The sequence below is a fragment of the Oncorhynchus keta genome, chromosome 12 (genome assembly GCF_023373465.1).
Source record: "Oncorhynchus keta strain PuntledgeMale-10-30-2019 chromosome 12, Oket_V2, whole genome shotgun sequence".
NCBI lineage: Eukaryota > Metazoa > Chordata > Actinopteri > Salmoniformes > Salmonidae > Oncorhynchus > Oncorhynchus keta.
In genome coordinates, this window is record NC_068432.1 from 15,424,421 (window position 1) to 15,452,019 (window position 27,599).

The window sequence follows — 27,599 nt, forward strand, 5'->3', positions numbered from 1 at the left end:
TCTATTTGGTAAAATACCAAGTCCATATTATGGCAAATAAGCAAAGAGAAACGACAGTCCATCATTACTTTAAGACATGAAGGTCAGTCAATCCGGAAAATGTCAATAACTTTTAAAGGTTTCTTCTAGAGCAGTGGCAAAAACCATCAAGCGCAATGATGAAATTGGCTCTCATGAAGACAGCTGCTGCAGAGAAAAAGTTTGTTAGCATTACCAGCCTCAGAAATTGCAGTCCAAATAAATGTATCACAGAGTTTAAGTAACAGACACATCTCAACAGCAAATGTTCAGAGGAGACTCCATGAATCAGCCCTTCATGGTAGAATTGCTGCAAAGAAACCACTACTAAAGGACACCAATAATAAGAAGAGACTTGCTTGGGCCAAGAAACACAAGCAATGGACATTAGACCGGTGGAAATCTGTCCTTTGGACTTATGAGTCCTGATTTTTGGTTCCAACAGTGTCTTTGTGAGATGCATAGTAGGTCAACGGATGATCTCCACATGTGTGGTTCCCACCATGAAAGAGGAGGTGTGATGGTGTGGGAGTGCTTTGGTGGTGACACTGTCAGTGATTTATTTAGAATTCAAGGCACACTTAACCAGCATGGATACCACAGCATTCTGCAGCAATACTCCATCCCATCTGTTTTTTAACAGATCAATGACGCAACACACCTCCAGGCTGTGTAAAGGCTATTTAACCAAGAAGGAGAGTGATGGAGTGCTGCATCAAATGACCTGGCATCCACAAATCACCTGACCTCAACCCAATTGAGATGGTTTGGGATGAGATGGACTGCAGAATGAAGGAAAAGCAGTTTACAAGTGATCAGCATGTGGGAACTCCTTTAACCTGTTAAGTCGACCCTGTTAAAAATCGCGCAACATTTCAGCGCCCTGCTACTCAGGCCAGGAATATAGTATATGCATATGATTAGTATGTGTGGATAGAAAACACTCAGACGTTTATAAAACTGGTTAAATCACAGCTGTGACTATAACAGAACATGCGTTTCATCGAAAAGTGCAGGAAAATCTGATCACTGAAAATGGAAATAAATATCCTTGCGCTACTTCCAGGAATTGTTCAAAGTGAACCGAATTAAATGAGGCCGAGGTTGCAGTGCCTACAGCTTCCACACGTTGTCTAGAGTCTTGTCATTTGATTCAGCTTTGATTCTTGGTCTAACCGAATCAAGGGAATCGATTCCCTCCGGTCTCCGACCGGATGTTTTGGTCAAGCTCTCTCCAGACATTTTTTCGAGACGGACACCTATAGAATTGACATCGCCTCCTGATGAATTGTATCGCTTATTAACGTGTACTAATACCTAAAGTTGCATTACAAAAGTATTTCGAAGTGTTTTGTGAAAGTTTATCAGCGACTTTTTGAATAAAAAAAAATGACGTTACGTTATGAAACGCTATTTTTTTCCGTTTATCACACAGTCTTCATAGATCGATATCTAGGCTATATATGGACCGATTTAATCGAAAAAAAGACCCAATAGTGATTATGGGACATCAAGGAGTGCCAACAAAGAAGATGGTCAAAGGTAATGAATGTTTTATATTTTATTTGTGTGGTTTGTGTAGCGACGACTATGCTAATTATTTTGTTTACGTCCCGTGCGGGTCTTTTGGGGTGTTACATGCTATCAGATAATAGCTTCTCATGCTTTCGCCGAAAAGCATTTTAAAAATCAGACTTTTTGCCTGGATTCACAACGAGTGTAGCTTTAATTCAATACCCTGCATGTGTATTTTAATGAACGTTTGAGTTTTAACTAATACTATTAGCATTTAGCGTAGCGCATTTGCATTTCCAGAGCTCTAGATGGGACGCCTGCGTGCCAGGTAGGAGCAAGAGGTTAAACTGTTATGGCTGCAATCCCCTATCGGGATAAATGTCATCAACAATCGCTGAATAGCATAGTGCTACATACAGTAAATATTACTATAAATATTTATATTCATGAAATCACAAGTGCAATATAGGAAAACAGCTTAGCCTTTTGTTAATCCACCTGTCGTCTCAGATTTTGAAATTGTGCTTTACAGTGAATCCAAGCGTTTGTGTAAATTTATTGATTGCACGATAAAACATTAAGTACACTTAGCATCAGGTAGCTCGGTCAAGAAAATCAGAAAAGCAATCAAATTAATCGTTTACCTTTGATGATCTTCGGATGTTTTCACTCACGAGACTCCTAGTTACACACCAAATGTTCCATTTGTTCCATAAAGATGATTTTTATATCCAAAATACCTCCGTGTGTTTGTCGCGTTATGTTCAGAAATCCACAGGAAAAAGCGGTCACGACAACGCAGATGAAAATTCAAAATAGTTTCCATTATGTCCACAGAAACATGTCAAACGTTTTTTTATAATCAATCCTCAGGTTGAGGATATATATATATAATCGATAATACATCAAACGCAAATGTCTTTCACAGTAGTAGAGGGAAAGGAAATGGCTGTCCGAATTCTGTTGCGTAAGCAAAACTCATGTGACCACTTGACGCGATGTTATCATTCTGGCTAATTTTTCAAAATAAAAGCCTGAAACTATGTCTGAAGACTGTTGACACCTTGAGGAAGCGATGGGGAAAGGAATCTGGTTCAGATCCCTTTAAATCCAGCAAAGGGAGGCTATGGAACATGGAGTTTTAAAATAGAAGCCATTTCCTGTTTTGATTTTCCTCAGGGTTTCGCCTGCAATATCAGTTCTGTTATACTCAGACAATATTTTGACAGTTTTGGAAACTTTAGAGTGTTTTTTTCCCCAATACTAATAATAATATGCATATACAGTGCCTTGCGAAAGTATTCGGCCCCCTTGAACTTTGCAACCTTTTTCCACATTTCAGGCTTCAAACATAAAGATATAAAACTGTATTTTTTTTGTGAAGAATCAACAACAAGTGGGACACAATCATGAAGTGGAACGACATTTATTGGATATTTCAAACTTTTTTTATCAAATCAAAAACTGAAAAATTGGGCGTGCAAAATTATTCAGCCCACTTAAGTTAATACTTTGTAGCGCCACCTTTTGCTGCGATTACAGCTGTAAGTCGCTTGGGGTTTGTCTCTATCAGTTTTGCACATCGAGAGACTGAAATTATTTCCCATTCCTCCTTGCAAAACAGCTCGAGCTCAGTGAGGTTGGATGGAAAGCATTTGTGAACAGCAGTTTTCAGTTCTTTCCACAGATTCTCGATTGGATTCAGGTCTGGACTTTGACTTGGCCATTCTAACACCTGGATATGTTTATTTTTGAACCATTCCATTGTAGATTTTGCTTTATGTTTTGGATCATTGTCTTGTTGGAAGACAAATCTCCGTCCCAGTCTCAGGTCTTTTGCAGACTCCATCAGGTTCTTCCAGAATGGTCCTGTATTTGGCTCCATCCATCTTCCCATCAATTTTAACCATCTTCCCTGTCCCTGCTGAAGAAAAGCAGGCCCAAACCATGATGCTGCCACCACCATGTTTGACAGTGGGGATGGTAGGTTCAGGGTGATGAGCTGTGTTGCTTTTACGCCAAACATAACGTTTTGCATTGTTGCCAAAAAGTTCAATTTTGGTTTCATCTGACCAGAGCACCTTCTTCCACATGTTTGGTGTGTGTCCCAGGTGGCTTGTGGCAAACTTTAAACGACACTTTTTATGGATATCTTTAAGAAATGGCTTTCTTCTTGCCACTCTTCCATAAAGGCCAGATTTGTGCAATATACGACTGATTGTTGTCCTATGGACAGAGTCTCCCACCTCAGCTGTAGATCTCTGCAGTTCATCCAGAGTGATCATGGGCCTCTTGGCTGCATCTCTGATCAGTCTTCTCCTTGTATGAGCTAAAAGTTTCGAGGGACGGCCAGGTCTTGGTAGAATTGCAGTGGTCTGATACTCCTTCCATTTCAATATTATCGCTTGCACAGTGCTCCTTGGGATATTTAAAGCTTGGGAAATATTTTTGTATCCAAATCCGGCTTTAAACTTCTTCACAACAGTATCTCGGACCTGCCTGGTGTGTTCCTTGTTCTTCATGATGCTCTCTGCGCTTTTAACGGACCTCTGATACTATCACAGTGCAGGTGCATTTATACGGAGACTTGATTACACACAGGTGGATTGTATTTATTATCATTAGTCATTTAGATCAACATTGGATCATTCAGAGATCCTCACTGAACTTCTGGAGAGAGTTTGCTGCACTGAAAGTAAAGGGGCTGAATAATTTTGCACGTCCAATTTTTCAGTTTTCGATTTGTTAATTAAAAAAGTTTGAAATATCCAATAAATGTCATTCCACTTCATGATTATTATTATTATTATTATTATTATTATATTATGATTGTGTCCCACTTGTTGTTGATTCTTCACAAAAAAATACAGTTTTATATCATCTTTATGTTTGAAGTGTGGCAAAAGGTGGCAAAAGGTCGCAAAGTTCAAGGGGGCCGAATACTTTCGCAAGGCACTGTATTAGCAACTGAGACTGAGGAGCTGGCCGTTTACAATGGTCACCTTTTCATCCAAGCTACTCAATACTGCCCCTGCAGCCATATGAAGTTAAGACTATTGGAAAGCATTCCAGGTGAAGCTGGTTGAATGAGTAGGTGTCCAAACATTTGACTGGTACTGTATATATAAAAATAACACTTACATTTTCTCCTCTCCTTCACTCCTGACTAGAGGTTGACCGATTAATCGGGACGGCCGATTCATTTGGGGCGATTTCAAGTTTTCATAACAAATCGGTAATCGTCATTTTTGGACACCGATCACGGCTGATTACATTGCACTCCACGAGGAGACTGCGTGGCAGGCTGACTTCCTGTTATGCGAGTGCCGCAAGGAGCCAAGGTAAGGTGCTAGCTAGCATTAAACTTATCTTAAAAAACAATCAATCTTAACATAAATCACTAGTCAACTGCACATGGTTAATGATATTACTAGTTTATCTAGCTTGTCCTGTGTTGCATATATTCGATGAGGTACCTGTTAATTTATCATTGAATCACAACCTACTTCGCCAAACGGGTGATTTAAGAAGTGCATTCACGAAAAAAAGCACTGTCGTTGCACCAATGTGTACCTAACCATAAGCATCAATGCCTTTCTTAAAATCAATACACAAGTATATATTTTTAAACCTGTATATCTAGTTAATATTGCCTGTTAACATGAATTTATTTTAACTAGGGAAATGTTGTCACTTCTCTTGCATTCTGTGCAAGCAGTATCAGGGTATTGCAGCAGTTTGGGCCGCCAGGCTCGTTGCGAACAGTGTGAAGACCATTTCTTCCTAACCCAGACCGTAATTAAATTTGCCAGAATTGTACATAATTATGACATAACATTGAAGGTTGTGCAATGTAACAGCAATGTTTAGACGTAGGGATGCCACCCCTTAGATAAAATACGTAACGGTTCCGTATTTCACCGAAATAATAAACATTTTATTGTTTGACCATATTAATGACCGAAGGCTCGTATTTCTGTGTGTTATTATATTATAGTTAAGTCTATGGTTTGATAGAGCAGTCTGACTGAGCTATGGTGGGCAGCAGCAGGCTCGTAAGCATTTATTCAAACAGCACTTTCCTGCATTTGCCAGCAGCTCTTCGAAATTCTTCAAGCATTGTGCTGTTTATGGCTTCAAGCCCATCAACTCCTGAGATTATTAGGCTGGCAATACTAAAGTGCCTATTAGAACACCCAATAGTCAATATTAGTCAAACATTAAATACAAATAGTATAGAGAGAAATAGTTTGATAATAAACTACAACCTAAAACTTCTTACCTGCGAATATTGAAGACTCAAGTTAATAGGAACCACCAGCTTTCACATGTTCTGATCAAGGAACTTAAACGTTAGCTTTTTTACATGGCACATATTGCACCTTTACTTTCTTCTCCAACACTTTGTTTTTGCATTATATTGAACATGTTTCATTATTTATTTGAGACTTGATTTTATTGATGTATTATATTGAGTTAAAATAAGTGTTCATTCAGTATTGTTGTAATTGTCATTATTACAAATATACGCATATTACAAAATATCGTCCGATTAATCGGCATCGGCTTTTTTGGATCCTCCACTAATCGGTATCAGTATCGGCGTTGAAAAATCCTAAATCGGTCGCCCTCTCCTCCTCATGTGATGCTGCGTGTTGCTTGGGCAAGGAGCAAAGTTTCCTCACGTTGTAGAGTCATTGTTACAGCAGAGAAACGGACTCAACCGCACGAATGCCCAGCTGTCCTGCCTTCAGTCAGCTGGTTGTTCTACACAAAAAAACCTGGTTATGACAGTTATATTATTTTCATTATGGTCTTCATCCATACCCGTCGGTTATACGGTAACTGTGCCAGACCTAAAAGAGAAGCAATATAAATCAATGCTAAATTATATACAGTAGTATAGACTACTATTGATTGAGGGTAAAAGGACCTTACCAGAGACAGAGAGTCCTTCATAGGCCTGCGAATTGCTATTGCGCTTGCATTGTTTATGAAGCTGGTTGATTTGATTAAGTTTGACAAGGACATGACCTGCTCTGGGCTGTGGCAGAGAAAGTGCACTAATAGGAATGCTACTGTATGAACAGATCACACAGCTTTAGCTTGATCAGTGGTTCTACCAAAGTATGACCATACTGTATACATTTATGTATACATCTCATTCGATAAAAGGGGTCCAGTAGTTTAAATCATGCTGAATGAGTAGTTGAATTCATGTTCATCACAGATATTTAAATATATACAGTTGAAGTCAATAGGTTTACATGCACTTAGGTTGGAGTAATTAAAACTTGTTATTCAACCACCCCACACATTTCTTGTTAATAAACTATAGTTTTGGCAAGTCGGTTAGGACGTCTACTTTGTGCATGACACAAGTAATTTTTCCTACAATTGTTAACAGACAGATTATTTCACGTATAATTCACTGTATCACAATTCCAGTGGGTCAGAAGTGTACATACACTAAGTTGACGGTGCCTTTAAACAGCTTGGAAAATTCCAGAAAATGATGTTATTGTATAAGGAGCATCTGATAGGCTAATTGACATCATTTGAGTCAATTTGAGGTATACCAGTGGATGTATTTCAAGGCCTACCTTCCAACTCAGTGCCTCTTTGCTTGTTCATCATGGGAAAATCAAATGAAACCAGCCAAGACCTCAGAAAATAAATTGTAGACCTCCACAAGTCTGGTTCATCCTTGGGAGCAATTTCCACTCCTGAAGGTACAATGTTCATCTGTACAAACAATAGTTTGCAAGTATAAACACCATGGGACGACGCAGCTGTCATACCGTTCTGGAAGGAGACGTGTTCTGTCTCCTAGAGATGAACGTACTTTGGTGGGAAAAGTGCAAATCAATCCCAGAACAACAGCAAAGTACCTTGTGAAGATGCTGGATGAAACAGGTACAAAATTATCTATATCCACAGTAAAACAAATCCTATATCGACATAACCTGAAAGACTGCTCAGCAAGGAAGAAGCCACTGCTCCAAAACCACCATAAAAAGCCAGACTACAGTTTGAAACTGCACATGGGGACAAAGATCGTACTTTTTGGAGAAATGTCCTCTGGTCTGCTGAAACAAAAATAGAACGGTTGGACATAATGGGGGAGGCTTGCAAGCAAAAGAACACCATCCCAACTGTGAAGCACCAGGGTGACAGCATCATGATGTGGGGGTGCTTTGCTGCAGGAGGGACTGGTGACCTTCCCAAAATGGATGGCATTATGAGACAGGAAAATTATGTGGATATATTGAAGCAACATCTCAAGACATCAGTCAGGAAGTTAAAGCTTGGTTGCAAATGGGGCTTCCAAATGGACAATGTCCCCAAGCATACTTCCAAAGTTGTGACAAAATGGCTTAAGGACAGTAAAGTCAAGGTATTGGAGTGGCCATCACAAAGCCCTGACCTCAAACCTATAGAAAATTTGTTGGCAGAACTGAAAAAGCGTGTGCAGGCAAGTAGGCCTACGAACCTGACTCGGTTACACCAGTTAGTCAGGAGGAATGGGCCTCAAAAGGTTCTACAGCTGCACCATTGAGGGCATCCTGACCGGTTGCATCACCGCCTGGTATGGCAACTGCACGGAAATCTGACCATAAAGCGCTACAGAGGGTAGTGGGAACGGCCCAGTACATCACTGGGGCCAAGCTTCCTGCCATCCAGGTCCTATACAATAGGCAGTGTCAGAGGAAAGCCCATAAAAATTGTCAGAGACTCCAGTCTACCGCACGGCAAGCTACCGCACGGCAAGCGGTACCGGAGCACCAAGTCTAGGACCAAAAGGCTCCTCAACAGCTTCTACCCCCAAGCCATAAGACTGCTGAACAAATAATGAAATCTCAATAAACCAAAAAAAGTGTTAAACAAATCAACATATGATGATAGCTTTGCACACTCTTGGAATTCTCTCAACCAGCTTCAACAGTCTTCAAGGAGTTCCCACATATGCTGAGCACTTGTTGGCTGATTTTCCTTCACTCCGCAGTCCATCTCAACCCAAACCATCTGAACTGGGTTGATGTCGGGTGATTGTGAAGGCCAGGTCTTCTGATGCAGCACTACATCACTCTGCTTCTTGGACAAATAGTCCTTAGCCAGGTGCCAGGTGTGTTGGGTCATTGTCCTGTTGAAAAACAAATGATAGTCCTACTAAGCGCAATCCAGCAATGCACCCCCATACCATCACATCTCTTCAACCATGCTTCACGATGGGAACCACACTTGCGGAGATCATCCATTCACCTACTCTGTGTCTCACAAAGACATGACGGTTGGAACTAAAAATCGCAAATTTGGATTCATCAGACCAAAGGACAGATTTCCACCGGTCTAATGAACATTGTTCATGTTTCTTGGCCAGAGCAAGTCTCTTCTTATTATTGGTAGCCTATAGTAGTGGTTTCTTTGCAGCAATTTGACAATGAAGTCCTGAATCACGCAGTCTCCTCTGAATTGTTGATGTTGAGATGTGTCTGTTACTTGAACTCTATGAAGCATTTATTCGGACTGCAATTTCTGAGGCTGGTAAGTCTAATGAACTTATCCTCTGCAGCAGAGGTAACTCTGGGTCTTCCTTTCCTGTGGCGGACCTCATGAGAGCCAGTTTCATCATAGTGCTTGATGGTTTTTGCGACTGCACTTGAAGAGACTTTCAAATTAAAATTGTCCAGACTGACTGACCTTCATGTCTTAAAGTAATGATGGACTGTCTTTTCTCTTTGCTTATTTGAGCTGTTCTTGACATAATATGGACTTTTACCAAATAGGGCCATCTTCTGTATACCACCCCTTCCTGGTCACAACACAACTGATTGGTTCAGACGCATTAAGGAAAGAAATTCCACAAATTAACTTTTAACAAGTTACAGATGGTAATTGAAATGCTTTCCAGGTGACTACCTCACGAAGCTGGTTGAGAGAATGCCAAGAGCTGCAAAGCTGTCATCAAGAGAAAGGGTAGCTACTTTGAAGAATCTCAAATATAACATTTGTTTAACTCTTTTCTGGTTACTGCATGATTCCCTATGTGTTATTTCATAGATTTGATGTCTTCAGTATTATTATAAAATGTAGAACATAGCACAAATAACAAAAAAATCATTGAATGTATAGATCTGCTCAAACTTTTGACTGGTACTGTATGTAAAATGTGTTTGTAGTTTGAAGGTTAACATCCAAAAATCAATAAGCATCGTTGCAGGGGCATATAAATAATCCAACAAATTGCCGAGAGTACTATCGAAATGGACCCTTCAATAGCACAACACCAGATGCCCACAGGGAGTTCTGGTTGACATCTCATTTGAGTGACAGCACCTCCTACACAGCAGTGTTCTCCTGATGTCATCGCCCAGGGGGGTGCAGTGCCCCCTATAGGTCCTGTGATGCCAATGTGGAACAGATGGAGTGTTAGTCATGCAGGATTGCTAGTGACTCTCACTCTCGGGGGGTAGGGGCCACCAAAAAACAACTGCATTACTACCGGCCCTGGCTCTGATGCGTCTTCACCCAGTGCAAGCTTTCTCAATAGGCGTAATTCAAAGTCCACAGATGCAGAGAAGTGATAGTCTGGCATCCCATAGTGACAGAGCTAAGTGGCTCTGAGACCACCATACATGGGGGACGCACAGTCCATACGCGCCCCTCCCCAAATTTTCAACGCAGCTCCACATACTCGTCTCCTATTAATGTTTATGTGTTGATGTCTGGAGAAATTGCTTGAGAATTCCAAAAGTAAGCTATGAAAACCAACGTCCAAGATTGTAGAACACTGCTGTTGGTACACGTACACATTTTGGACTCTGATAGATGCTTTAGTCTCTTACATCACCTCGGAGTTAGTTAGCTCACTTTTGAGTGCTAGATAGACTCCTACTGACAAACAATGCTAATGAACTTGGAGTGAGCAGTGAGGTCACCCCCAATACAGTATTGGTGCCATTGTTGTATGAATAAACATTGATACACCCCTGCATTGTAACCGTTTCAGCTTGTGCATTGACTTTCAGAAGGGAGTTTGTGTGCACAGGCGTAGGATCTTAATTTGTCCAGTGTTAGAGCAGGTTTTCAGTAAATGTATGTATGTAAATCATGAAGCTCATCTGAGGTGCAGGAAAATTGTCAGCAACAAAAGAGTGCTTAAATTAAGATCATGCATTTGTATGTTTGTGATTGCATGAATAAGTTGGTACAATGTGGCATATGAGGCTAGTTTTGATAATGTAATATACTACATTGAGCTAATCCTGAAAGATATTACCTGCAAAACTTTCAGAAATTAGGAATTTTACTTAAGTAATATATCAATACCAGAAGTAACCCCCCATATGTAATACTAGACACGCTTCCCCTGAACATCAATAAAACACACTCTGTCTCCGTTGATTAACATGTCAAAGTCCCTCACAGACGCTGCATTTCTAGCTGCGACAGAAACCAATTATCCAGACCTTGAAGTCATGGATTGAAAAGTGTTGCCGTTACCTTGGAGAATATAGGCAGCTCCTTTGACATGGTCCCAGAAATATCAATATTAATTTTATTGGCTCGGATCAAAACGGGATATGACAGTTAAGTATTTGAGGCGGCAGTTCATATGACAGACGTATAATTCACCCGACAACATAGATCCAACTGAAGTATCATCACAACAAACCCAAAAGATAGTACAGTACATCTCTCTTAGCATTCCTAATACATGCAACATGTAATCTGCATATCACTGGTATTCTGCATTATATGCTGTTGCCAATGCAAGCTTTTCTTCGCATCAATTTCTGTCAACATCAGATAGAAGTACGTTTTGGCAACCCTGTGGGAGCTTGGGAGACAACTGAGCAAGGATCACATTGAACTAAGACCAAAGTGTCTGGACAGACTTTCCTCCACTGTGTTTCGCCTGAATCTTTTCCAACAGCTTTGACAGTGACAGACCACTTCTCAGGGGAGAGAAAGAGAAGGCGAGGGGGAGAGAGAAAGGCAGTGTGTGGTTGTCAAATGTAGCTCACCCGGTAAAACTCTGTTGCTACAGTGCATCACTTCGCAACAACAATACAACAGCCAGCGTGCGGGAGATGGAGCAAAAGAGATGGAAAAGTCTTACCTGGGAACACGAGCAGCGCAAACACCCACGGCAGGATGAGGAGATACATGGAATTATACATTCTTCTAATTTAATCAGTTGACACGGATGGACACTTATGTTTCTTCACTCTCTTCTGTATTATTGTTTTTCTTTCAACAGGAATGCAGTCAGCAGTGCTGTTTTGCGCTCCTTCACAATTCTCAAATGTTTCAGCTTTTCCTTCGACTGGTGTTCTCTACGCTGAAGGTTATTTAAATCCAGTGCAGGTTGTGGCAGCATGCAGCAACCGACTCCTCATTCAGTATTCACACACATACGCAGGGACCAATGCTCTGAAAGCCAAGGGAGAGGGGTGGTCCAACTCTGCTCCACTCTCATTGGTCAAGGCTTTTGGCTGTCAGTCAGACCCTGCTCTTGTACTATTGGAACATGAGAAGTTCCACATACTTGGACTGATATCAATGTTGGAACATCTGGAAGTAATCAGCCTCGATGCCAACTATACAAAACGTAACGTTATGACTATAACTACTATTCCCTGGAGATGGGAAATGAGGTACAACATGCTTTCTTGACTTTGGTTGAAGGATCACACCAGACAGGGCCAATAAAATTCGAACTAGGCTTGAAGCCCTGCCTTCCACATGTGATAAACGTGAGCCTCTGATTCATTCCTTCAATTTAATACCACTATTCACCGAGCCTCAGGGAGCAGAGGTTATAGTCATAACGTTACGTTCCCTTTTAGTCAGTCAACTTCGGTACAACATACTATGAGGTAATATAATCACGCCCCAAGCCAACCCCAAAGGATATTAAATTAAATGTCCCATTGGAGACTTTGGGATTATAAAGGTTCTATCTGAAATTTTTGTAAAAATTAGTTAGTCAAATATAATTTATATTTAGGTAGTTCTGCATATCTCTGGGAAGTTAGTTAAAATATTATTTTAGGTGAGTAAAATAATTACAACTAGACATTTAGCAGTGATCTGCTACTCTGACAGCTGGTGCTTAAAGCTAGTGAGGACGGTTAGCTAGTGAGGGAGGTTGGAATAACCTTCATTTCTCAGAACAAGAATAGACCGACGAGTTTCAGAAGAAAGTTATTTGTTTCTGGCCATTTTGAGACTGTAATCGAACCCACAAATGCTGATGCTCCAGATACTCAACTAGTCTAAAGAAGGCCAGTTGTATTGCTTCTTTAATCAAAACAACAGTTTTCAGCTGTGCTAACATAATTGCAAAAGGATTTTCTAATGATCAATTAGCCTTTTAAAATGATAAACCTGGATCAGCTAACACAACTTGCCATTGGAACACAGCAGTAATGGTTGCTGATAATGGGCCTCTGTACGCCTATGTAGATATTCCATTAAAAAAACTGCCTTTTCCAGCTACAAGTCATTACAACATTAACAATGTCTACACTGACTTTCTGATCAATTTGATGTTATTTTAATCAACAAAAAATGTGCTTTTCTTTCAAAAACAAGGACATTTCTAAGTGACCCCAAACTTTTGAAGGGTAGTGTGTGTCAGGGGATGCTCCTCGCCCTCTCGAATCTGAGACGCCCAGGCCCACCTCTGAGGTTCGGTATGGACCAGAAAGGGCTCATGGAAGTTGATCGTGACGAGTACCAGTTCTGCACACAGTGCCTGCTGCAGGATGGAGAAAGCCTGGTCCGCCTCTTTCGTCCAAGTGACATGGTGGGGCAAGCGTTGTCAGGTCATGTCATGTCATGAAAAGTAGCAGCAGTTGTGAAAAACTGGGGAATAAACCGTTGATAATACCACACCAACCCAATGAAAGTTTTTACCTGCTTCTTTGTAGTGGGCTTAGACCAGGTTCAAGTAGCGGCTGTGGTTTGATGCTCCCCCGGCCAATCATGTAGCCCTGATATTCAGCCTCCTCTAGGCCAAGCCTGCATTTTCGGGGTTTGCCGTCAGACCGGCCTCTCGTAGGGCTCTCAGGAATGTGTCTTGCCATGGTCCATTCTGAATTATGAATGATTATGTCATCCAGGTAGGCTTCTGCATACTCGCGGTGGGGTCGCAGGATCCATTCTATCATCCGTTGGAAATGGCCGTAGCTCTGTGCACCCCAAACAGAAGGACCATATAGTGGGAAAGTCCCTCTGGGGTGGAGAAGGATGTATTTTCTTTGGCGGGTTCTGCCAGTTAGATCTAATGTGGAAATAAAGTGGGCAGGCCTTAATCTCTCGATTCGTTTGTCTATTCTGTTCATGGGGTGAGTATCAAACTTTGACATCTTGTTTAACTTCCGGGAGTCATTACAGAACCAAGTGCTACCATCGGGATTGGGCAATAGTACAATGGGGCTAGCCCAAGAACTGTGGGATTCTTCAATGATATCTAGTTCTAACATCTTCCTCACCTCCTCTCAGATGGTCTTGCTCTTAGACTCTGGGATGTGGTATGGCCTTAATCTCATCTTCTTTCCAGGTTTCGTGACGATGTTTTCCTGGGCCACTGTGGTTCTTCCCGGTATCCCTGAGAAGACATCCGGGTGTTTGCTGATCAGCCCCTGGAGATCCTATCATTGACTGAGGCCAAGCTGGAGACCCAGCGGCACCTCTGGGAGCCTTGGAGAGATGGGGACAATAGATGGGGGGCATGCCACTGCTTTAGCAGGTTCACATGATATAACTGGGTAGGTTTGCATCTCCCTAGTTGATTTACTTTGTCGTTCACCTCATTCACTCATTCTAGTATCTCATACGGGCCCTGCCACTTGGTCAGGAATTTGCAGTCGGGGGTGGAGATGAGTGCTAAGACCAGTTCTCCTGGAGTGAATTTGCAGAGTCGGGCCCCCCTGTTGTAGACCTAAGGCCAGACTCTCACCATGCCGTAACGCATCTCCTCCACGTTTTCAATAACTGACCAGTAAGGGGAGGGTTGTTGCTCCCAGGCCTACTTTGCCAGATCCAGCATGCCCCAGGGTCATCTGCAGTACATGAGTTCAAAGGGTGAGAATCTCATGGTTGCCAGTGGGACCTCTCTGATGAAGAACAGAACAAAGGGTATTAGCTGGTCCCAATTTGTTCCTTATGCATTTTGTTCCTTCTTTTTTTTTTACTGCAAAATGTGGAAAGGAACGATCACTTACCCGCTCTACTGGTTTTCCACCAACAGCTCACACCATTGTCCTCGCCTGCTCCAGGTTGGGATCGGTGAGTTGGGCAATTAAAAAAAGAACTAATTGTTCATGATTAGGAAAGTTTTGAGAACCATACAAACTTCAACAGACAACGACCAGGGGGTGAGTACTTCCACTAAGGGGCAGTTTCATTGGTGCAATGTAAAACAGTCTTGTGTTCCAATTGTTTGTTTAACAATCAAATCACATTTTATTGGTCACATACACATGGTTAGCAGATGTTAATCTAACAAAGCACAACAACTACCTTATACTAGTTAAATAAAGGTTAAAAAATACAGACAAATGTAAATGGATGAACTGAATATGTACATATAAATATATGGATGAGCGATGGAGTGCAAAATAGGCAAGATGCAGTAGATGGTATAGAATACAGTATATACATATGAGATGGGTAATGCACTAGTGATGCATAATAACATGAATTGTTCCGGTTCACACCAAGGTGAAGAGCCTTACACGGGACCCAAACTGGCTGCGCACGTAAAATATCAGAACAAACTGAAACAATTACATTAATTTGGGGACAGGTCGAAAAGCATTAAACATTTATGGCAATTTAGCTAGCTAGCTTGTACTTGCTAGTTAATGTGTCCTATTCATCTAGCTTGCTGTTGCTAGCTAATTTGTCCTGTGATATAAACATAGAGTTATTTTACCTGAAATGAATCACACATAAAACGGTCAACCAAATCTTTTCTAGTCATCTCTCCTCCTTCCAGGCTTTTTCTTCTCCTGTCTTTATATTGTGATTGGCAACTTTCATAAATTAGGTGCATTACCACCACTGACCTTGTTCGTCTTTCAGTCACCCACATGGGCATAACCAATGAGGAGATAGGAGAGGCAGGACTTGCAGCGCGATCTGCGTCACAAATAGAACTGACTTCTATTTTAGCCCTTGGCTAAAACGCAGACGCTCGTTGGCGCGAGCGAGCAGTGTGGGTGCAATAATTGAATAATATAGATTTCTAAATGTTTTATGCAACGCTCGCGCACGTGACGCGAGCGGTGTAGTCAGCATGTCACGCTTATCACCGGTGGAAGGCGTGGCTTCCAGAGAGGCAAGGATTTAATTGGCTTTGTCGGGAGTGATTGTAGATCCTTCAACCAAAGTTGTGAGAGTGCGACTTCCCATAGTATGTTGTAGCGAAGTTGACTGACTGAAAGGGAACTCATGTTTTATATAGGAACACAAGATCATTTTATAACAATTCATGATCTCATTGGCAGGTAGGGACATAATTTCCTTACTGCCAATGACTGAACGTCATCTTTTTATGAATTGATGCTATAAAACAATGTAACACAGTTCAAACTGGGTAAGAATACCTTGGCCAGACGGACCAGTTTATGTAATCAATTAAATTGTGTAAGCTGGACTGATCTCCCTCATCTCATCTGCCTTTAAGTTAATTGGGTATTAGAAATTAGATATTCAATGTTGTGAGTCTAGACCCAATTTGATAATTCTATCACTTTTCATTATATTCTGAGAATCCCTATTTATTGCAGAACATAGCCATAATTACACACTAGAGAAAATGTCAATTTTGATCAGGTTTCATATCGAGCTTAAAAAAAATTAAATGAAAGTGTATTATGGAGCCATCACCCATCACCATATCATGTCACCTCAAAAGTCTAGAACATCAGTACATCTTCACTTAAATATCATTTCCTTCTGTGTGCTAAGATCCTGGTTGTTTGTGCTCTCGGCTTTTCCAAGAACAAATCCAGAGCTCTTTGTAGTCTGTCTTTAAAAAGAGCTTCCATAGAATTACATTTGGTATTTACATATATTTTTTAAAGGCACTACGTAGCCTACATACACACAAACTATCTAGGTCAAGTAGGGGAGAGGCGTTGTGCTGTGAGGTGTTGCTTTATCTGAGTTTTTTTCCCAGGTTTGCTGTTTATTTGAGCAATATGAGATTGGATTTCCATGCAATAAGGGCTCTATATTATACTGTACGCTTTTGTCTTGGAAATGAGCAGACCAAGGCGCAGCATGAGTATAGTTCCACATATTTATTTAAGTGAAAATTACAAAACAAAATAACCAAACTTACAAAGACCGTGAGGCCGTAGTGCCCAAACACACTAACACAAACAATATCCCAGAAATGCAGGTGGGGAAAAAGCCTACCTAAATATGATCCCCAATTAGAGGCAACAATTACCAACTGCCTCCAATTGGGAACCACACAAACCACCAACCTAGAAATCTATAAACTAGATAACCCCCCACTCACGCTCTGACCTAAACACCATAGAGAACCTAGGGCTCTCTATTGTCAGGGCGTGACAGCTTTCTTGATTTTGTTCTGGATTTGGGGACTGTGAAAAGATCCCTGGTGGCATGTCTGGTGAGATGTGTGTGTCAGAGCTGTGTGTAAGTTGACTATGCAAACAAGTTGGGATTTTCAACACATTGTTTCTTATAAAAATAAGTGATGCAGTCAGTCTCTCCTCAGCTCTTAGCCAAGAGATACTGGCATGCATAGTATTTATATCAGCCCACTGATTACAATGAAGAGCAGAACGTGCTGCTCTGTTATGGGCCAGCTGCAGCTTAAAGGCACAGTCAATTTAGTGTATGTGAACTTTTGATCCACTGGAATTGTGATACAGTGAATTATAAGTGAAATAATCCATCTATAAACAATTGTTGGAAAGATTACTTGTGTCATGCAGGAAGTAGATGTCCTAACTGACTTGCCACAACTATAGTTTGTTAACAAGAAATTTGTGGAGTGGTTGAAAAACAAGTTTTAATGACTCCAACCTAAGTGTATGTTAACTTCCGTCTTCAACTGTACCTTTTCACATGACTGTGTGACATTTGACTGCACTGGACCTTTAAAGACAACATGTTAATTAAGGTTCACACCTACAGCTCGGTTCACACCTACAGTTTACAACATACCCCTCAAATCTTTTGATTTATTTTAAACAATACGAGAAACAGCTGATTTCATTATTAATCACAGCTGTAAAAAATAAATAATAATAATTCTCAAACTGTTGAACTTAATTTCCTAAACTCCTAATTATGAATGTCTCAAATTCCCCGATTAAATAAAAGACTGAAACGTCCAATTTCAACTAACACCGATAATAAAAACATCAAAACAGATCAGTGTGCAGGTTGAACACCTTAGCGGTTGGCATTGTAACGGTTTTCTTCCGCTGAAGGAGAGGAGGACCAAAATGCAGCGTCGTTAGTGTTCAACATCGACGAGAACACTACAAAACAACAAAAGTGAAAACCGAACCAGTCCTATCTGGTGAAAAGACAGAAGACAATCACCCACAAAATACCCAAAGAACATGGCTGCCTAAATATGGTTCCCAATCAGAGACAACGACAGACAGCTGCCTCTAATTGAGAACCAATTTAGGCAACCATAGACATACAAAACTACCTAGAAAGGAAACAGCCCCATAAACATACAAAACCCCTAGACCAGGCTAAACACATAAATCCCCCACGTCACACCCTGACCTAACCAAAATAATAAAGAAAACAAAGATAACTAAGGCCAGGGTGTGACAGGCACACAATAAATCTTGCATTACCAACACCTACTAGATTGGAGTATAACTCCTTTTATACCTTGCTTGAAAAAAACATATAAATCAACAAATATCATCAAACCATCTACACTCATTTAAAACCCACCACCCTACTCCACTATTTAAACTAATCTAGTCCTACCTCAGGCCAACATACTGAAAGGACAGGACACCACCGTTCAACACACCCTGTAACTCTTCCGATGTCAAATCCCGTATACCCAAATACTTCTCTGCAGCTGCCACGACAACCTCTATTTTCTGAGACTTTATGTTCCATCCCTGCAGTACAGTTGATACTGTAACTATTGTGTATGCTAAAAATCCAATCTTACTGAAGCATATGTCACTCGTTGGCCTATCCCTCTGTACTGATCTACTACTCACACGTATCCTCAACAGGATCCTTCGCTCTTGACCCAGCTTCCTCAACTTTCTTCACTGCCTCAGCATATGATACCCTCTACTCTTGGTAACTTCATCCTGCCGCTCTCGCACCTGACTTTTCTGATCCCCAGCACCATGGGCACCCCTACAGTTAACACAAACCACTTATTTCTCCAATGCTACACACTCCTTTGAATCATGGCCTTCTGCACACTTCTCACACCTAGGAACCTTCCTACTACAAACTGTTGCTGCATGCCCATTAGCGTGACACCTGTAACAATGTAATGTATTCGGCACATAAGATTGTACAGGATAACTGAAATATCCTAACGGCACTTTGCTGGGCAGAGACTCAACATCAAAACTCAAAAGAACCGACAATGACTATTCTGTTTCACATCTCATGCCACGCACTCTGAGTCGCACCGTATAGGCTATAATAAGATCCTCTCAAACTTTCTTGAATAACCAACTATGACCTAGTTTTGTTACTGCACAGACACCTAGGCAGCAAAGAGCACAACTGTTGATTTTGTGTAGGTTTTTACGGAAACCTTCCCTTGGCTTGAGGGACTGGAGTCTGAAATGTTACAGATAGTGCTCCCTAAGGTAACCTGCCACTCTGCATTTCCATCCCTAAAGATGGCCTGAGTCTAGCCCTGTGGCAAGCAGCGAGAGCCCTCATAAAGGAATCATATACAGTAGGGTCCGGAATTATTGGATCCCTTGATAAAGATGTGCAAAAAAGACTGCTCACACCAGGCCTTCGAAAGAACAATGCAGAAAATACCTCATCCCTACTGTAAAATATGGTGGTGGATCTTTGATGTTATGGGGCTATTTCACTTCCAATGGTCCTGGGGCACTTCGAAGCCCTTTACACTCGCACTTGTATATGGGTTATAAAATGGCAGATTTGGGCAATGATAAACTACTAAATTGGAACACAGTGGCTATATAGTAACATGCTATACATTACATCAGATCGCTGGCTTTGTGCTTCATAGCACTGTATAGATTTTGACTGACAGCCGTTCTGAAATTGAGCACCTTGCACGACAACAAGTTGCCCACCATTTTTTTGTTGTCTGATTGAGGGAAATGCTGTAAATTAAGAGGACTCTGTATATTCGAAGATGAGACATTTAGGATTATTGTCACGCCCTGACCTTAGATATCTCTGTCTTTCTATATATTTTGTTTAGGGTGTGACTAGGGTGGGTACTCTAGTTTATGTATGTCTAGGGGTTTTTGTATGTCTAGGGGATTTTGTATGTCTATGTTGGCATGATATGGTTCCCAATCAGAGACAGCTGTTTATCGTTGTCTCTGATTGAGGATCATATTTAGCTTGCCATTTTCCTAATTTGTGTTGTGGGATCTTGTCTATGTATAGTTGCCTTAGTGTCCGTCCGTCCGTCCGTCCGTCCGTCCGTCCGTCCGTCCGTCCGTCCGTCCGTCCGTCCGTCCTTCCTCACGCTGTGCCTTGGTCTCATCATTATGACGAATGTGACCATTATAATAAAATAAATACCATTTGATGTCACACAAGCAAGCCAAACACCCGTGAGTCCAAATGTGCACTTCACATTTCCATATAATAAAACTCATGTCATATACAGTGTCAACATTTATGATCACTATGTTTGATGTACAGTTTCAAGATAACATGGAGTCATACCCTGGATTGTTCTGAACAGATTGAGCCTAAGTTTGTCTATTGTGAAGAAAATCCGCCACGACATATGTACCCGAATGCACTCGGACCTCCTTTCTATGCACACCAAAATGATGCTCTGTTTCCAACAATTGCAATGTTAAAGCTTAAAACCTCTTACAGCTCCCCCCCTACTTTGTGCAATTTCCGCCTGAAGACATACCCAAATCTAACAGCCTGTAGCTCAGGCACAGAACCAAGGACATGCATATTCTTGGTACCATTTGAAAGAAAACACTCTGAAGTTTGTGTACATGTGAATTGAATGTAGGAGAATATAACACAATAGATCTGGTTCAGATAAAATAATGAAAAAAACCATACGGTTTTTATTTTTGTATCATCATCTTTCAAATGAACAAGATACCTAGGATAGGATAAAGTAATCCTTCTCACCCCCCTAAAAGATTTAGATGCACTATTGTAAAGTGGCTGTTCCACTGGATGTCATAAGGTGAATGCACCAATTTGTAAGTCGCTCTGGTTAAGAGCGTCTGCTAAATGACTTAAATGTAAATGTAAGATAAAACAAACATTCAGATAGGATGATGGGGACAATTTCTGTGAAAAATATAAGAGGGCAACAGTACTAGCGAAGTAGCAAAGTTTCAGAATGATAACTCCCAAAATGATTGTGCTTACATGACATTTATCATGAAGTCACCCAGGTGTCCCACACAAGTAGCCCAAATGTATCCAAGTGGCCCAATTGGTGAAGGTATACATTGTGAAACAAATGACTATATACAAAATACCAAAATGGTATTCTAACACACACCCCTCAAAAATTGAGAAAAAAAAATGGAAAAGAAAAAAATAATAATTATTGATTAAAAAATATATGAAAAAAATATATATATATACATTTACAAAATAAAATGGGTAATTATTTACACACATTCAATATTTGGAAGACTCTCAGTCCTCTATCAAATCAAATCAATTTATATACAGTGCCTTGCGAAAGTATTCGGCCCCCTTGAACTTTGCGACCTTTTGCCACATTTCAGGCTTCAAACATAAAGATATAAAACTGTATTTTTTTGTGAAGAATCAACAACAAGTGGGACACAATCATGAAGTGGAACGACATTTATTGGATATTTCAAACTTTTTTAACAAATCAAAAACTGAAAAATTGGGCGTGCAAAAAGTCCAAAATATTCCTCCACAATCGCTAAATGAATCGTCCTACAAGAATCTCTGTCTCACCTTCCCAATCAATTTATTCTAAAATTTCGTGTACAGCTGTATATCTAGACTTAGATTTAGCTTTCCCTGACTTAGTCGCCATAATGATTGATTTATAAACAACTGAATCCGCGCGTTCACCAAACAATGCAGTGCGTAATATGTGCTTCTCCTTCCGGTATGAAACTTCAATAGTGAATGACTCACTTTACGCTGGAGCTTACTACATGGGTTGGTCTTGCAACACATAAACATGGCGTATTGCCGTTTAGCTCAACTCATTGGCTATCTACCCAGCTAGATTTCAAGACGATCAGTGGTCATTGGGTTAAAAGACAGTCAATCAACGAAACAGCGGGCAAATCATTGGTGCACAATGATGTCATGACTTGTTGTCTTCAAATCGGTTTCTTTCAGTCAATACGTGATGGAGCGAGACATGATTGTGTTACAAACAAACCAGTTGATTGCAGTGAAACCAAACATTTACCTGGAATGTGTCATCGAAAATAGAATGAGACGGAATTCACGACACAAGCGGTTCACAAAATGTTTTGTGTTAGGCTATAAAAACGGATTTTATAAAACAAAAGATCATTCATTGTATAACAATGAGCATTGGAATTGCAAACAGACGAAGATCGTCAATGGTAAACGATTTATTTTAATGCAGTTTGTGATTATGTTATGCCTGTGCTGGTTAAAATTTTATGGGGTTCTATGCTCAGATAATCGCATTGTATTCTTTCGCAGTAAATCCTTTTTTAAATCTGACAAAGCAGTTGGATTAGCAAGATTCTAGGCTTTCGATACATTGTAAGTCGCTCTGGATAAGAGCGTCTGCTAAATGAATTAAATGTAAATGTAATGTGAGACACTTGTATTTTCATGAATGTTTAATATGACTGTATGTAGTGATCACTGTATGTGGAATTTCAGCCCGCTAGCGGGCTCCATGCGCATAGAGGTTAATTAAGGCTAGGGGTTCCATTGGCGCTTTATGGTCAGTAATGTTGTGCCTCGAAAACATCCGGCAAATTTGCAAAGAGCCATATCAATTTACATAAATACTCATAATAAAATTTGATAAAAGATAAAAGTATTATGCACAGAATTATAGATATACACTGCTCAAAAAAATTAAGGAAACACTAAAATAACACATCCAAGATCTGAATGAATGAAATATTATTTTTAAATACTTTTTTCTTCACATAGTTGAATGTGCTGACATCAAAATCACACAAAAATTATCAATGGAAATCAAATGTATCAACCCATGGAGGTCTGGATTTGGAGTCACACTCAAAATTAAAGTGGAAAACCACACTACAGGCTGATCCAACTTTGATGTAATGTCCTTAAAACAAGTCAAAATGAGGCTCAGAAGTGTGTGTGGCCTCCACGTGCCTCTATGAACTCCCTACAATGCCTGGGCATGCTCCTGATGAGGTGGTGGATGGTCTCCTGAGGTCTCCTGAGGGATCTCCTCCCAGACCTGGACGAAAGCATCCGCTAACTCCTGGACAGTTTGTGGTGCAGTTGGTGGATGGAGCGAGACATGATGTCCCAGATGTGCTCAATTGGATTCAGGTCTGTGGAAAGGGCGGGCCAGTCCATAGCATCAATGCCTTCCTCTTGCAGGAACTGCTGACACACTCCAGCCACATGAGTTCTAGCATTGTCTTGCATTAGGAGGAACCCAGGGCAAACCGCACCAGCATATGGTCTCACAAGGGGTCTGAGGATCTCATCTCGGTACCTAATGGCAGTCAGGCTACCTCTGGCGAGCACATGGAGGGATGTGTGGCCCCCCAAAGAAATGCCACCCCACAGAATGACTGACCCACCGCCAAACCAGTCATGATGGAGGATGTTGCAGGCAACAGAACGTTCTCGACGGCGTCTCCAGACTCTGTCACGTCTGTCACGTGCTCAGTGTGAACCTGCTTTCATCTGTGAAGAGCACAGGGAGCCAGTGGCAAATTTGCCAATCTTAGTGTTCTCTGGCAAATGCCAAACGTCCTGCACGGTGTTGGGCTGTAAGCCAACCCCCACCCCAGGTACAAAAGTATCTATATCCCCAGTAAAACAAGTCCTATATCAATATAACCTGAAAGGCCACTCAGCAAGGAAGAAGCCACTGCTCCAAAACCACCATAAAAAAGCCAGACTATGGTTTGCAACTGCACATGGGGACAAAGATCGTACTTTTTGGAGAAATGTCTTCTGGTCTGATGAAACAAAAATAGAACGGTTGGACATAATGGGGGAGGCTTGCAAGCAAAAGAACACCATCCAAACTGTGAAGCACCGGGGTGACAGCATCATGATGTGGGGGTGCTTTGCTGCAGGAGGGACTGGTGACCTTCCCAAAATGGATGGCATTATGAGACAGGAAAATTATGTGGATATATTGAAGCAACATCTCAAGACATCAGTCAGGAAGTTAAAGCTTGGTCGCAAATGGGTCTTACTACTGGCAAAATGGCTTAAGGACAACAAAGTCAAGGTATTCGAGTGGCTATCACAAATCCCTGACCTCAATCCTATAGAAAATGTGTGGGCAGAACTGAAAAGCGTATGCGAGCAAGGAGGCCGACACACCTGACCTGGTTACACCTGCTCTGTCAGGAGGAATGGGCCAAAATTCACCCAATTTATTGTGGGAAGCTTGTGGAAGGCTACCCAAAACTTTTGACCCAAGTTAAACAATTTAAAGGCAATGCTACCAAATACTAATTGAGTGTATGTAAACTTCTGACCCACTGGTAGTGTGATGAAAGTAATGAAAGCTGAAATAAATCATTCCCTCTACTGTTATTCTGACATTTCACATTCATAAAATAAAGTGGTGATCCTAACTGACCTAAAACAGGGATTTTTACTAGGATTAAATGTCAGGAATTGTGAAAAACTGAGTTTAAATGTATTTGGCTAAGGTCTATGCAAACTTCCGACTTCAACTGTAATGTAGAAAATAGTAAAAATAAAGAAAAACCCTTGAATGAGTAGGTCTGTCCAAACTTTTAACTGGTACTATACGTATTTTTTCTTTTTTTGCTATTTTAATTTAAAACAATCACAGTAAGGTACTTTATTGTTACCCAGAAATGATTGATTTTGAGATTTTTAAAAGGGCTGCATTGAACCTTTCATACCATCAGAAAAGAGGCAAGGGAAATCTAACAGTAAACAGTTCTAGATGATTGCAGGACTGTGTTGAGAGAAATGTGTCATTACTAATCATGCGGAAAGATCGGCTTGCACCTTAGATGAGAGAATATGGGCTGATTACACATTAAATGGGCAGAATCCTATCTAATTCATCACTAAACAAGTTGGCAGACATTTGTATAATTTGCATAGTGTATATATTCATTATTTTATGGGTCAGACAAACCAACATGTGACTAAGCTGTAGATGGACAGGGTATCTAATCAGCGAAGCAGTTCTTGTTTCACATCAAGTTTGTGATGATGCTCGTTTTTGCTCAAACTGTCAAGATGTCATTGATGTTACATTACAAGTCGCCGAACAGTTTTCACACCAGAAGCATCAGATAGGAAAACAAATAAAATATGAAAGCAAGAGAGGATTGTTATACACATATGCTCTCTCTAATTCTCTCTTTCTTTCTCTCTCTCGGAGGACCTGAGCCCCAGGACTACCTGACATGATGGCTCCTTGCTGTCCCCAGTCCACCTGACTGTGCTGCTGCTCCAGTTTCAACTGTTCTGCCTTATTATTATTCGACCATGCTGGTCATTTATGAACATTTGAACATCTTGGTCATGTTCTGTTATAATCTCTACCCGGCACAGCCAGAAGAGGACTGGCCACCCCACATAGCCCGGTTCCTCTCTAGGTTTCTTCCTAGGTTTTGGCCTTTCTAGGGAGTTTTTCCTAGCCACCGTGCTTTTACACCTGCATTGTTTGCTGTTTGGGGTTTTAGGCTGGGTTTCTGTACAGCACTTTGAGATATCAGCTGATGTACGAAGGGCTATATAAATAAATTTGATTTGATTTGATTGTTGTTACACGTGATCATTTCCAAATTGTTTTCATCTTGTCACTCAGTATTCTCTATCTGTCTTGTCTGTTCAATTTCACCGGTACTATACTGTCTCCTTTTTATTTCTCAGACAAGGGACCAAATCTACAGTGTCAGCTCCCAATTATCTGTAGCCATGTAATTCTTTGAAAGGCTGGTCATGGCTCACATCAGCACTATCATCCCAGACACCCAGGACCCACTCCAATTCGCATACCACACCCAACAGATCCACAGATGACGCAATCTCCATTGCACTCCACACTGCCCTTTCCCACTATGACACTTTGTGATCTTTGTGGGCTATACTCGGCCTTGTCTCAGAATGGTAAGTTGGTGGTTGAAGATATCCCTCTAGTGGTGTGGGGGCTGTGGTTTGGCAAAGTGGGTGGGGTTATATCCTTCCTGTTTGGCCCTGTCCGGGGGTATCATCGGATGGGGCCACAGTGTCTCCTGACCCCTCCTGTCTCAGCCTCCAGTATTTAAGCTGCAGTAGTTTATGTGTCGGGGGGCTAGGGTCAGTTTGTTATATCCGGAGTACTTCTCCTGTCTTATCCGGTGTCCTGTGTGAATTTAAGTATGCTCTCTCTAATTCTCTCTTTATATTTGACCATGCTGGTCATTTTTGAACATCTTGGCCATGTTCTGTTATAATCTACAGCCAGAAGAGGACTGGCCACCCCTCATAGCCTGGTTCCTCTCTAGGTTTCTTCCTAGGTTTTGGCCTTTCTAGGGAGTTTTTCCTAGCCGCCGTGCTTCTACACCTGCATTGCTTGCTGTTTGGGGTTTTAGGCTGGGTTTCTGTACAGCACTTTGAGATATCAGCTGATGTACGAAGGGCTAAATAAATCAATTTGATTTGATTTGACACAAGGAACAGCTATGTGATAATTCTGTTCATTGACTACATTTCAGAATTCAACACCATATTGCCAACAAAGCTCATCACTAAGCTAAGGACCCTGGGACTAAACACCTCCCTCTGGAACTGGATCCTGGAATTCCTGACCTGATCACCGACCATGATGAGATGGATGAGGTCCGAGAGGTCAGAGGTCAGAGAGGTCAGAGACCTGGCAGTGTGGTGCCAGGACAATAACCTCTCTCTCAATGTCAGCAAGACAAGGGAGCTGATCTTGGACTATAGGAAACGGAGAGCCGAGCACACCCCCATTCACATCGATAGGGCTGGAGTGGAGCGGGTCGAGAGCTTCAAGTTCCTCTGTTTCCACATCACTAAGAATCTATGGTCCAAACACACCAACATGGAAGAGTGCACATGAAGAGGGCACGACAATGCCTCTTCCCCCTCAGAGGCTGAAAAGATTTGGCATGGGCCCTCAGATCCTCAAAAAGTTATACAGCAGCACCATTGAGAGCATTTTGACTGGCTGCATCACTGCTTGGTATGCAACTGGTTGGCATCCGACTGCAAGGCACTACGGAGGGTAGTGTGTTTAAAAAATCAATTTAAAATCACCTTTATTTAACCAGGTAGGCAAGTTGAGAACAAGTTCTCATTTACAATTGTGACCTGGCCAAGATAAAGCAAAGCAGTTCGACACATACAGCAACACAGAGTTACACATGGAATAAAACAAACAAACAGTCAATAATACAGTAGAAAAATAAGTCTATATACAATGTGAGCAAATGAGGTGAGATAAGGGAGGTAAAGGCAAAAAAGGCCATGGTGGTGAAGTAAATACAATATAGCAAGTAAAACACTGGAATGGTGGATTTGCAGTGGAAGAATGTGCAAAGTAGAGTAATGGGGTGCAAAGGAGCTAAATAAATAATTAATTAAATACAGTAGAGGAAGAGGGTAGTTGTTTGGCCTAAATT

At 41.1% G+C, this 27,599-nt stretch overlaps 1 protein-coding gene across 1 annotated transcript in view; it reads right to left on the reverse strand.

Annotated features, from left to right (window-relative positions):
* LOC118391032 (opioid-binding protein/cell adhesion molecule-like) overlaps positions 1 to 12,053 on the reverse strand; it is a 403,605-nt gene extending 391,552 nt beyond the window's left edge. Inside the window, exon 1 of the mRNA XM_035781967.2 lies at positions 11,657 to 12,053. Within this exon, the coding sequence (XP_035637860.1) occupies positions 11,657 to 11,717 (61 nt within the window). The 5' untranslated portion in view covers positions 11,718 to 12,053. The remainder of the gene's footprint in view (positions 1 to 11,656) is intronic.
* Positions 12,054 to 27,599: the final 15,546 nt, after the last annotated feature.